This window comes from Portunus trituberculatus, chromosome 2, assembly GCF_017591435.1.
Source record: "Portunus trituberculatus isolate SZX2019 chromosome 2, ASM1759143v1, whole genome shotgun sequence".
Taxonomy (NCBI): Eukaryota; Metazoa; Arthropoda; class Malacostraca; order Decapoda; family Portunidae; genus Portunus; species Portunus trituberculatus.
Genome location: NC_059256.1, coordinates 12,441,811 through 12,455,317, shown reverse-complemented (window position 1 = coordinate 12,455,317; position 13,507 = coordinate 12,441,811). Strand labels below are relative to the sequence as shown.

Here is a 13,507-nt window from a genome sequence, read left to right as displayed (position 1 = left end):
TGGAGGTGTTTGAGCATGTTTTGAGGGTGTTTTGGGTGATTTTGAGTGTTTGGGTGTGTTTGAGTGTGTTTTAAGAGTGTTTGGGTGTGTTTTGATGTGATTATGGAGGTTTGAGTGTGTTTGGAGTTGTTGAGCCTATTTTCAGGGTGTTTGGAAATATTTGGGGATATTTGAATGTGTTTGAGTGTCTTTTGAGGGTGTTTGAGTGTGTTTTGAGTGTGTTTAGGTGTGTTTGGGAGATTTAAATCTCTTGACGGTGTTTTAGAGGTATTTTGAGTGTGTTTTCATGTTTTGGGTGTTTTTTGAGTTTTTTTCTAGAGCATTTGAGTGTGTTCCCATACTGTTTGAGTGTGTAAAGTGTGTGTGTGTGTGAGTATGTTTTATGACATATTTTGGGCGTGTAAGTGTGTCTTCCTCATTTACAGCTTGATCTGCAAAAAAACACCCCAAGACACACCCCGCTGTCACTAATTCTTCATAATTCTTCTTATGTGCGTGGAGTAGTGAAGACTGTGGCCAGTAGTCTTCCCGCCTCCATAGACCCTTCCTAACATTGGTAATAGACCTCTTTTCCTGCGCAGATCTCAAGGGCGGGGTGCCATGTATTGAAGTGGCTCAAAACACACTCAGAACTCTCTCTCTCTCTCTCTCTCTCTCTGGGTAAATGTGTCCCAGTATTGAATGGCTCAAAAACACCACAAAACACACTCAAAACACAGACACACACACACACACACACACACACACACCCTCTCTCCCTCTCGGTAAATGTGTCCCAGTATTCAAAGCCAGCCTCAAAACACAGACACACCACGCTAACACACACTCCCTCTCTGTCTATCTCACCAACAGCTGGGGTCTCCAACGCTGCCTCACAGAATGCTGGCTATTTGTGACATCTCAGCTGATCCTGGCGGCTCCATTGAATTCATGTCTGAGTGTACAACGATTGATACGCCCTTTTGCCTCTACGATGCTGACCAGAACAAGGATACGAAGAGGTTTGTATTTGCATGGTGTTTGGGCATATTTTAGTGTGTTTTGAGTGTATTTTGAGTAGAACAAGGATACGAAGAGGTTTGTATTTGCATGGTGTTTGGGCATATTTTAGTGTGTTTGAGTGTATTTTGAGTGTGCTTTTGGTGTGTTTGGGTGTTTTTTTGAGTGTTTTTTTGTGTGTTTAGGTGTGTTTAGGTATATTTTGAGTGTGTTTTGAGTGTATGGGTATATATTGGTGTGTTTGAGTGTATTTCGGGTGTGTTTGAGTGTGTTTTGAGTGTGTGGATAATATTTTATGTGTGTTTGAGTGTGTTTTGGGCATATTTTGAGTGTTTGGGTATATTATGAGTGTGTTTTGGTGTGTTTTGGGCACATTTTGAGTATATTTTGAGTGTGTTTGGGTGAGTTTTGAGTGTGTTTTGGTATATTTGTGTGTGTTTGGGTGTTTAAGTGTTGAGTTTGGGGTGTTTGAGTGTGTTTTAGGTATATTTAGGGTGTGTTTTTGCTGTTTGGGAATATTTTTTGAGTGTGCTTTGGATGTTTAGAGTGTGTGTGGATGTTTAAAGTGTGTTTGGGGTGTTTTTTTGGTGTGTTTTGAGTGTTTTTGGATGTGTTTGTAGTGTTTTGAGAGTGTGTCTGAGTGTGTTTGAATTTTGAGAATACTTTGATTGCGTTTTTGGGGTGTTTGAGTGTGTTTTAGTTGAATTTTTTGTATTTGTGGATGTTTAAGTGTGTGTTTGTGTTTTGAATGTTATGGGTGTGTTTGGAGTATTTATGTGTGATTAGAGTATGTTTGAGAGTGTTTTGGGTGTGTTTAAATGTGTTTTGAGTGTTTTGGGTGTGTTTGAGTGTGTTTTGAGTATTTTGGGTGTGTTTGAGTGTGTTTGGAGTGTTTGGAGTGTTTTGAATATTTTGGGTGTGTTTGAATATGTTTTCAGTGTCTTGGGTGTGTTTGAGCGTGTTTTGAGTGTTTTGGGTGCGTTTTGAGTGTTTTGGGTGTGTTTGAATTTGTTCTGGGTGTCTTTGACTGTGTTCAGAGTGTGTTTGGAGTGTTTTTGGTGTGTTTGAGTGTGTTTTAAGTGTTTTGGGTGTTTCGACTGTTTTGAGTGTTTTGGGTGTGTTTTGGGCGTGTTTGAGTGTGTTTGAGTGTGTTTTGGGTGTGTTTTGAGTATGTTTGAGTGTGTTTTGAGTGTTTGAGTGTATTTAAAGTATTTTCGGTGTGTTTGAGAGTGTTTTGTTGAATGTTTTGAGTATTTTGGGTGTATTTGAGTGTGTTTTGAGTATTTTGAGTGTGTTTGAGTGTGTTTTGAGTATTTTGGGTGTGTTTGAGTGTGTTTGGAGTGTATTGAGTATTTTGGGTGTGTTTGAATGTGTTTTCAATGTCTTGGGTGTGTTTGAGCGTGTTTTGAGTGTTTTGGGTGCGTTTTGTGCGGTATTGTGATGTATTTGAGTGTGTTTTCTTGTTTTACATGCTGAGCAGAATGAGGACGTGAAAAGGTAGGTGTTTGACGGTGTTTGGAATGTTATTGTGGTGTTTGGGTGTGTTTTGAGCGTGTTTTGAGTGTTTTGCGTGGTTTTATTAAGTTTCGTTTGTGTTTGAGTGCGTTTTGGGTGTGTTTTGAGTGTGTTTTAAGTATTTTTGGTATGTCTGGGGTGTTTTGAGTGTGTTTTGAGTGTTTTTGGAGCGTTTTGGGGTGTGTTTGAGTGTGTTTAAATGTTTTGAGTGTGTTTTGGATGTGTTATGAGTGATTTTGGAGTGTTTTGGGTGTGTTTTGAGTGTTTAAATGTTTTGGATGTGATTTGAGTGTTTTAGAGTGTTTTGAGTGTGTTTTGAGTGTGTTCTGAGTGTGTTTTAAGTGCTTTGGAGTGTTTTGGGGTGTATTATAAGTTTTTTTTTTTGGCAATGTTTTGAGTGTGTATGTAATTCACCTCGGTCGTCTGTGTGTGTGTGTGTGTGTGTGTGTGTGTGTGTGTGTTTGAAGTGTTTTTTGGTAATTTTTTAAAGTTTGTTTTGGGGTGTTTTTGAGTGTTTTTCTTGAATTTATTGGTGTTTTACGGTGTTTTTTTTTCGGTGTTTGAGTGAAAATGTCGGTGTTTTATTGTGGGTACTGTATCCTTATTTATTTATTTATTTATTTGCTAATTTCAGACAGACAATGTGCCTTCTCAGCTAACATCCAAACTTAAACAAACACACACACACACACACACACACACAAACACACTCTGAAACACACTCAAATATCTTCAAACACACTCTAAACATATGAACACTACGAAAACATCACCGAAACACACTCTAACTCCCAAAACACCCTAAAAACACGCACTAAAACACACCCAAACACTCAAAATTATCCCAAAACACAATCAGCGACTTTCTAAACACCCAAACACCTCCAAAACAAATTTAAAACACACTCTAGTACCTCCAAAACACGCTGAGACACACTCTTCCATCTCCAAACACCCCTAAAACACCCTAAATACGCTCTTTTATCTTGCAAACACTTCCAAAAACGTTAAAACACCCCCAGTATTGACATACTAAAACACCTTTCTCTATCTCTCTCTCCCGCAAAACGCCTCAAAATACCTGAAAACACACTCAAAACACCATCAAATGCACCCAAACGTACCCAAAATACTTCCAAACATGCTAAAAACACACTCCAAAGACCTCATAACATACTCAAAACACTCCAAACACCTCAAACATCGACAAAACACCAAAAACAATGTAAAATCGCCCAAAACACACTCCAAACACCTCAAAACATACTCAAAACACTCAAACACTCCAAACACTCTCAAGACACCAAAAGCACTGTAAAATCGCCCCAAACACACTCAAAACACACTCAAAAGACCTCAAAACACACTCAAAACACTCAAAACATCTCAAAACACACTCAAAACACGTCAAATCATATCTAATCGTCCCCAGAAGAACTTCAAACACCGTAAAATACACTCAAAACACTCAAAACACCTATAAAAACACCTCCAAACACCTCGAAATACACTCAAAGCACTCAAAACATCTCCAAACACCTTCAAAACACACTCAGAACACCTCCAAACACACTCAAAACACTTGCAAACACCCTCAAACACACTCAAAACACCTCCAAACGTCCCGAAAACACTTCCAAACATTCTAAAACACCTTCTTTCTCTCTCTCTCTCTTACTTTCCCTTCAGACATCTCCAAAACCCCTCCAGATATCTTATTTCTTCCTCTCTCTCCCTCTCTGTGACAGTTTCAAGGGCCCTGGCGTGCTGGTCTGCAGTATTGACAATATGCCCACACAACTGCCCAGAGAAGCCACAGACTTTTTCGGGTCTCTCCTGTTACCTCACATGTATGACATTCTGCAGAGCGATGCCACGGCGTCTTTCGTGCCGGAGCAACACACGAGAGGTGGCTGGGGTGAGTCTCTGGCGCTTTGTGTTTGCATGGACGGGACATTTGGTGGTGATTTGAGGGTGTTTGGGTGAAAAAATAGGTGCTTTTGTGAAGATTGGGGATTTGAAAGGCTCTAATTGAAAGTAAGCGGGTTTTTGAAGAGCGTTTTTACGATTCTAGAGGCAGTGTGACAAGATTTCTGCACTATTAACTGGAGAAACACTCTTTGAAAGGCTCTAATTGAAGTAAGCGGGTTTTGAAGAGCGTTTTTACGATTCTAGAGGCAGAGTGACAAGATTTCTGCACTATTAACTGGAGAAACACTCTTTTGAAAGGCTCTACTTGAAGTTAAGTGGGTTTTTAAGAGTGTTTTTACGATTCTAGAGGCAGAGTGACAAGATTTCTGCACTATTAACTGGAGAAACACTTTGAAAGGCTCTAATTGAAAGTAAGCTGGTTTTTGAAGAGCGTTTTTACGATTCTAGAGGCAGAGTGACAAGATTTCTGCACTATTAACTGGAGAAACACTCTTTTGAAAGGCTCTACTTGAAGTTAAGTGGGTTTTTTAAGAGCGTTTTTACGATTCTAGAGGCAGAGTGACAAGATTTCTGCACTATTAACTGGATAAATACTCTTTTGAAAGGCTCTACTTGAAGTTAAGTGGGTTTTTTAAGGGCGTTTTTACGATTCTAGAGGCAGAGTGACAAGATTTCTGCACTATTAACTGGAGAAACACTTTGAAAGGCTCTAATTGAAAGTAAGCGGGTTTTTGAAGAGCGTTTTTACGATTCTACAGGCAGAGTGACAAGATTTCTGCACTATTAACTGGAGAAACACTCTTTTGAAAGGCTCTACTTGAAGTTAAGCAGGTTTTTTAAGAGCGTTTTTACGATTCTAGAGGCAGAGTGACAAGATTTCTGCACTATTAACTGGAGAAACACTCTTTTGAAAGGCTCTACTTGAAGTTAAGTGGGTTTTTTAAGAGTGTTTTTACGATTCTAGAGGCAGAGTGACAAGATTTCTGCACTATTAACTGGAGAAACACTTTGAAAGGCTCTAATTGAAAGTAAGTGGGGTTTTTGAAGAGCGTTTTTACTATTCTAGAGGCAGAGTGACAAGATTTCTGCACTATTAACTGGAGAAACACTCTTTTGAAAGGCTCTAATTGAAAGTAAGCGGGTTTTTTAAGAGCGTTTTTACGATTCTAGAGGCAGAGTGACAAGATTTCTGCACTATTAACTGGAGAAACACTCTTTTGAAAGGCTCTACTTGAAGTTAAGTGGGTTTTTTAAGAGTGTTTTTACGATTCTAGAGGCAGAGTGACAAGATTTCTGCACTATTAACTGGAGAAACACTTTGAAAGGCTCCAATAGAAAGTAAGCGGGTTTTTTAAGAGCGTTTTTACGATTCTAGAGGCAGAGTGACAAGATTTCTGCATTATTAACTGGAGAAACACTCTTTTGAAAGGCTCTACTTGAAGTTAAGCGGGTTTTTTAAGAGCGTTTTTACGATTCTAGAGGCAGAGTGACAAGATTTCTGCACTATTAACTGGAGAAACACTCTTTTGAAAGGCTCTACTTGAAGTTAAGTGGGTTTTTTAAGAGCGTTTTTACGATTCTAGAGGCAGAGTGACAAGATTTCTGCACTATTAACTGGAGAAACACTTTGAAAGGCTCTACTTGAAGTTAAGTGGGTTTTTTAAGAGTGTTTTTACGATTCTAGAGGCAGAGTGACAAGATTTCTGCACTATTAACTGGAGAAACACTTTGAAAGGCTCTAATAGAAGTAAGTGGGTTTTTAAGAGCGTTTTTACGATTCTAGAGGCAGAGTGACAAGATTTCTGCACTATTAACTGGAGAAACACTCTTTTGAAAGGCTCTAATTGAAGTTAAGTGGGTTTTTAAGAGCGTTTTACGATTCTAGAGGCAGAGTGACAAGATTTCTGCACTATTAACTGGAGAAACACTCTTTTGAAAGGCTCTACTTGAAGTTAAGTGGGTTTTTTAAGAGCGTTTTTACGATTCTAGAGGCAGAGTGACAAGATTTCTGCACTATTAACTGGAGAAACACTCTTTTGAAAGGCTCTAATTGAAGTTAAGTGGGTTTTTAAGAGTGTTTTACGATTCTAGAGGCAGTGTGACAAGATTTCTGCACTATTAACTGGAGAAACACTCTTTTGAAAGGCTCTAATTGAAAGTAAGTGGGGTTTTTAAGAGCGTTTTTACGATTCTAGAGGCAGAGTGACAAGATTTCTGCACTATTAACTGGAGAAACACTCTTTTGAAAGGCTCTACTTGAAGTTAAGTGGGTTTTTTAAGAGTGTTTTTACGATTCTAGAGGCAGAGTGACAAGATTTCTGCACTATTAACTGGAGAAACACTTTGAAAGGCTCTAATTGAAAGTAAGCGGGTTTTTTAAGAGCGTTTATACGGTTCTAGAGGCAGAGTGACAAGATTTCTGCACTATTAACTGGAGAAACACTTTGAAAGGCTCCAATAGAAAGTAAGCGGGTTTTTTAAGAGCGTTTTTACGATTCTAGAGGCAGAGTGACAAGATTTCTGCACTATTAACTGGAGAAACACTCTTGAGTCAAATATTCGCTGGTGGGAGGGTTGTAAGTGCAGAGATGAACTACCATTGACTACAGAGATAAGTTGCCTTCAGTAAGAGATTAGGTCCTTGAACAATAGAGACAAGCTTCTTTGAGTACAGACGGTATACATGTGCAGAGCCTCCCTAGTCTATCTGGCGGCCAGTTGTGTTCGTTCTAAGGTGTGATGTCAGCGTTTTGGAATGTTTGAGTGTGTTTGGGTATTTTTGGGGTGTGTTTGAGTGTGTTTGAGTGTGTTTGGGTGTGTTTGAGTGTGTTTGAGTGTGTTTGGGTGTGTTTGACTGTGTTTGGGTGTGTTTGGGTATTTTTGGGGTGTGTTTGAGTGTGTTTGGATATTTTTGGGGTGTGTTTGAGTGTGTTTGGGTATTTTTAGTGTGTTTGAGTGTGTTTGGGTGTGTTTGGGTATTTTTGGGTGTGTTTGAGTGTGTTTGGGTGTGTTTGAGTGTGTTTGAGTGTGTTTGGGTGTGTTTAAGTGTTTCATGGAGGTACTGGTGTTTTTTTAGGGTTTTGTTTTGTACTACTACTACTACTACTACTACTACTACTACTACTACTACTACTACTACTACTATTTTTCCAGGCCGTCATCACCAACGGAGGGAAGCTTACACCAAACTTCGAGTACATATCAGAGTTGCGTCACCAGACCAGGTAACTATTAACCGCACTACCGAAAGCCCCTTCACTACTGAGACGCATTTCGACCGCGATTTTTGGGGATGACAACTAAACGGTTTTATTTGCATCAGTGACAAGATTAATGGCCTAGAGTCTTCACTATTCTAATCCCAACCCCCTTCATTACTGAGACGCATTTCGACCGCGATTTTTGGGGATGACAACTAAACGGTTTTATTTGCATCAGTGACAAGATTAATGGCCTAGAGTCTTCACTATTCTAATCCCAACCCCCTTCATTACTGAGACGCTTTTCGACCGCGATTTTTTTGGGATGACAACTAAACGGTTTTATTTGCATCAGTGACAAGATTAATGGCCCAGAGTCTTCACTATTCTAATCCCAACCCCCTTCATTACTGAGACGCTTTTCGACCGCGATTTTTGGGATGACAACTAAACGGTTTTATTTGCATCAGTGACAAGATTAATGGCCCAGAGTCTTCACTATTCTAATCCCTTACAAGTTTCTGAAGGTCACGGAAGAGAGAGAGATAGAGACATAGAAAGAGAGGAAGGGACTTAGTACAGTATATCCTCACCAATTCGCGGTTCACCGTTCGCAGCCTTGATTACTCGCGGATTTTTCTCTCAGTCTTTTCTTTTTTTAATTTCGGCAATTTCGTGAATTTCATAGGCCATATTTTAGCAGAAAAACTCACATTCACCCTAAATGGCAAACAATTTTAAAACAACAATGTCAGTTTTTTTTTCTTTTCTTTTTCTGAGCTAAAGGGGATACTTTTTGTGGTACCTCCTATCTCAAAGCCCACCCGCTAGGAAACCGTTGCCCTGAGTGAGGAAGCCCAACCTACACTCGGACCGTGGACAGGATTCAAACCCGTGCGCTTGGAGACCCCTCGGACCCCAAAGCACGCATGGTTCCACTGTACCACGGCGGTTACGAGCTTTTGTTTCTCTTTCCCGCTGATTGAATGCAGACCACGTGACGTCACAAGCATCTATATACGCGAGACGCTAAACTCTCTCTCCCTATCTATTATTTACGCCCTATAATGCCACCAAAACTCCCTGCATCTTCTCCAGCTTCAGGCAAGAATGTGTTTGGGAAGCATATTTTAGCCTATATATTATCATACATAGGCATTTTAAAACTGGATAAAAAATTCGCGGGTTTTCAGGATTCGCTGGATGGGCAGGAACGTAACCCCCACGAACAGCGGGGGGCACTGTATTGTTGTTGTTGTTGTTTTTGTTATTGTTGTGGTTGGTACTGCTACTTGAGAGAGAGAGAGAGAGAGAGAGAGAGAGAGAGAGAAAAGTTGCTTTCATGCATTTTTGCTATTATTATTACTACTACTCTTATTATTATTATTATTATTATTATTGTTATTATTATTATTATTTCTACATTAGTAATCTGTATATAACTCTTTCATATACGTTTTGGTCGAGAAACAGAAGGTAAGTGGTAAAAGTAGTAGTAGTAGTAGTAGTAGTAGTAGTAGTAGTAGTATTTGTTGTTGTTGTTGTTGTTGTAGTTTGTTGTTGGCATTATTTATAAGAGAATATACTTTTTTATTTATTTATTTAGTGTGTGTGTGTGTGTGTGTGTCTATTTTTGTGTACAATAGTAATAGTACTGTAGTAGTAGTAATAGTAGGGCCACAGACTGGTGCTCTCTCTCTCTCTCTCTCTCTCTCTCTCTCTCTCTCTCTCTCTCTCTCTCTCTCTCTGTGTGTGTGTGTGTGTGTGTGTGTGTGTGTGTGTGTGTGTGTGTGTGTGTGTGTGTGTGTGTGTGTAAGTAAGTAAGTAAATTTATTGGTAATATACGTACAGTACAGTCATGACATGATACATACATAGTTTTAATTTCCATTAGCTATGGTCCGTTGAGCTGCAGCTCCTTAATAGTGTGTGTGTGTATGTGTGTGTGTGTGTGTGTTTAATATCTCCATTCTAGATTATGATCATTAATTAGGAAGACTTAATGGTAGTGAGATATAGTTTAACGGGCATTATAACGGACGTTCTAACTATTACCTGGTCAGAAGTGTGGGAACAAATTATTGACAGTTATACTGTAGAGGACATACTTATGGATATGCATAAGTAGGATTTATTGTTGAGACAGCAGGTAAGATTTTATTTCTTTCTTATATTTATGGATATTGATTGTGGTTAAAAAAAAAAAAATATTCTGAGGGAGACTATTGAATAATCTATGGCCAAAGCTGACTACACTGTTTTTTTTTTAATAATGTTGTTCTGAATGCTGGACAAATTAAATTAATATGGTTACTTTTGGTATTTCTTAAATTCTCATTTAACTTAAATATTGAATTATTATGTTCTCTAGTTTTAAATATTAATAATAATGTGGAATACTTATGAATGTCAGAAAACTTCATCAGTGTAGCTTCAGAAAATACATGAGCAGTGGAATCAAATTTCTTAAGAAAATACATACATGGTAAAAATTAGTTTTGAGCTATTACTATTCTATTTAAAAAGGATGGCCAAGTACATGCCCATATAGACACGCAGTATATAAGGTGTGGATAGCACAAAGTGTGATATATGCTGATCATAGCCTCAATTGTTACATTATTACGAACTCTATACAATATTCCAGTCATCTTAGAAATGTTTAAACAAGTTTGATCAATATGATGTTTCCAGTTTAAATTTTCATCAATAATTATTAAAAAAAAAAAAAAAAAATTGTAGAATTAACTTGTTTTATAATTGCACCATCTAATAACACTGGATTGATATGATGTTTTACTGACCTATTTTGAAAAGTATAGAATGAGTTTTGAGATGCTAAGTTTTAGCTTATTAGATCTTAACCATAAGTTTATTTTATCTAATTCAAATATTATACTAGTGTGCAGAAAATCTATGTTTTTATCTTTTAATAACAGAGTTGTATCATCAGCATATATAACAAACTTTTGTACTGGCATTAACTATATTTATTTATATAGACCAGGAGGAGTATAGGATCTAATATAGAACCCTGTGGTACTCCTTTATATATGGACTACAGTGGAGAATAATTTTCATTACAATATACTGCCTGTTTTCTACAATCAAGATAGCTTTGAAAAAACTTTAGTGGCAAACCTCTAATTCCTAAATGTTCTAATTTATACAATAAAATTTTATGATCCAACATATCGAAAGCTTTTGATAGGTCTGGAAATACACCAATAACATACATTTTTTCTTCTAAACTTGAATACACGTTGTTAACAAGTTGAAGTATTGCAGATTCAGTGGAATGATGAGCTCTGAAGCTGTGTTGCTTTTCTGTTAACCTCTTCAATACTGGGATACATTTTTACCTTGGGAACAGTCTAACCTACAGTCCTCAAAATTAAAATATGGTTTTGTGGTGTGGTCTCTTAGGGGAATTCCCAGCCTCCCAGCTCTGACAAGTCTATGTGACATGTGCACTAGCCAATCAGAGCTTTGTATGCATAAGTAAGAGACACATGGAATATTTTAATGAAAACCCAACCTTTTTATTGACATTAGGAAAGGTCTACGAATGTCAGAAGATTAATGGCCACAGTCTTCACTATTTTAATCCCACACCCTTAATTTTTTGAAGCTGCAGAAGATAACCAAATAATAACCAGAATGAATGTGAAAACTCGTCCTGGCACTGAAGGGGTTAAGAGATTGCTAGTTTCTAGATCATTTATTAGTCTAACAGAGATGATTTTTTTTTCGAAAATTTTGCTGAAGGTTGGAAGTGTAGAGATAAGTCGGTAGTTTTTAATATCACTTCTGTCACCTGATTTAAATATAGGAATTACTTTAGCTAGTTTTAATTTATTAGGAAATTTACCTGTTTTTAATGTAAGATTTATTATGTGAGTTAAGGGAGCTGATATGACAGATGAAGTGCGTTTCAGTTTGTGTGTGTGTGTGTGTGTGTGTGTGTGTGTGTGTAATTCACTGTTTGATCTGCTGCAGTCTCTGACGAGACAGCCAGACGTTACCCTACGGAACGAGCTCAGAGCTCATTATTTCCGATCTTGGGCTAGGCCTGAGACCAGGCACTCACCACACACCGGGACAACAAGGTCACAACTCCTCGATTTACATCCCGTACCTACTCACTGCTAGGTGAACAGTGAACAGTGAACAGGGGCTACACGTGAAAGGAGACACACCCAAATATCTCCACCCGGCCGCGGAATCGAACCCCGGTCATCTGGCTTGTGAAGCCAGCGCTCTAACCACTGAGCTACCGGGCCGTTTGTGTGTGTGTGTGTGTTAGAGAGAGAGAGAGAGAGAGAGAGAGAGAGAGAGAGAGAGAGAGAGAAGTAGTCATAATAGTAGTAGTAACGATTCTACTATTTTTCTTTTTTCCACTTGCAAACACCCAAACACATCTAAACACATCCAAGACATTATAATTAAATTAGTGTTTTTCTAGCCCAACTTCTTTCCTCCGTATCTCCCTTCACAAGTTACCTCCACGCTCCTCCATCCACAGAAGCTTTCCTCCATGTTCCCTCCACCTTCCCTCCAAGTAAGACTATCCTACCACTCTCCTATAAGAGTCAAAATAGTCGTTTTCAAAGTTAGTCCCAGATCACAAATCAACTTCTTTTTACTCATTTTACTTACCCTCAAACTTTCCTCCAAATCTCTCTCTCCATAAGTTACCTCCACATACCTCCACCCATACAGTTGTTCCTCCACCTCTCCTCCACCTTCCTTCCAATTTTGACTGTCCTACCACACTTCTATCATACAGAAAATAGTAATTTTCTAAGATAGTCTTACATCAAAGATAATAACGTTCACTTCCAAATGTTTGTCTTCTTTGCTCCATATCTCCCTCCATGGGTTACCTCCACTTACCTCCTTTTACACACCCCTCCCCACATGTTCTCTTCAGCTTCCCTCCAATTTTGATTATCCTACCACACTCCTATCATAGTGAAAATAGTCGTTTTCTAAGATAGTCTCATATCAAAGAGAGTAATATTTGCCTCCAAATGTTTGTCTTCTTTCCTCCATGTCTCCCTCCACAAGTTACCTCCACTTACCTGCTCCTACACACCCTTCCCTACATGTTTTCTCCACCTTTCCTCCAATTTTGACTATCCTATCACCATCGCATCCTCCGCCAGAGCCAGTCACAAGGCAGCAGTGGCCCAGTGTTCCCACCAAGTCCTAGTCCTGGGCGCTGGTTACGTGGCGGGACCTGTCGTGGATTATTTGTCCAGAGATGTCGACACCTCTATTATTCTTGGTGAGTTCAGAAATGTCTCTTTGTTTGTGTTCAGCCGTATTGGATTCCCGTGTTTTAGGCCTTTATTCAGAAACGCTTTGGTCTGTCACTATGACCACTTTCCTAGGCCACAGAGATGATTAGTGGGGTTGTCAAGTGTTTCTCCAAGTTAATAATATAGAAATCTTGTCAATCCGCCTCTAGAACACCTTAAAATACTCGTGTTAAATTCAAACTGACCCTCTTGAAATAGTGGAGAGGTGAAGCATGGAAGTGTTTGAGAATACGCGTCTTAATCTATACTCGAACAGTCTAACCTCCAGTCCTCAAAATTCAAATGTGGTTTTGTGGTGTGGTCTCTTAGGGGAATTTCCGGCCTCCCAGCTCTGACAAGTCTGTGTGACATGTGCACTAGCCAATCAGAGCTTTGTATTCATAAGTAAGAGACACATGGAATATTTTAATGAAAATCGAACATCATCGAATTTAAAATGATAACAATAGTAATAATCAAAAGAAAGAAAAATTGATGTCTAACGCTCGTGCGATTCATATATATGATAATAACACATACCTGCGGACCTGTTCACCA

General features: G+C 38.7%; 1 protein-coding gene across 4 annotated transcripts in view; it reads left to right on the top strand.

Annotated features, from left to right (window-relative positions):
- Window positions 1-12,965, top strand: part of LOC123505951 (alpha-aminoadipic semialdehyde synthase, mitochondrial-like) — a 37,626-nt gene extending 24,661 nt beyond the window's left edge. For 2 of the 4 annotated variants that reach the window (XM_045257787.1, XM_045257786.1), the window contains exons 9-13: window positions 853-1,001; window positions 4,263-4,432; window positions 7,600-7,670; window positions 9,108-9,122; window positions 12,815-12,955. In XM_045257787.1, coding sequence (XP_045113722.1) covers window positions 853-1,001; window positions 4,263-4,432; window positions 7,600-7,670; window positions 9,108-9,122; window positions 12,815-12,940 — 531 coding nt within the window. In that variant the 3' untranslated portion in view covers window positions 12,941-12,955. Of the gene's footprint in view, window positions 1-852; window positions 1,002-4,262; window positions 4,433-7,599; window positions 7,671-9,107; window positions 9,123-12,814 lie in introns of all 4 variants that reach the window. The other 2 variants (XM_045257788.1, XM_045257789.1) reach the window with 2 other exon arrangements.
- Window positions 12,966-13,507: the final 542 nt, after the last annotated feature.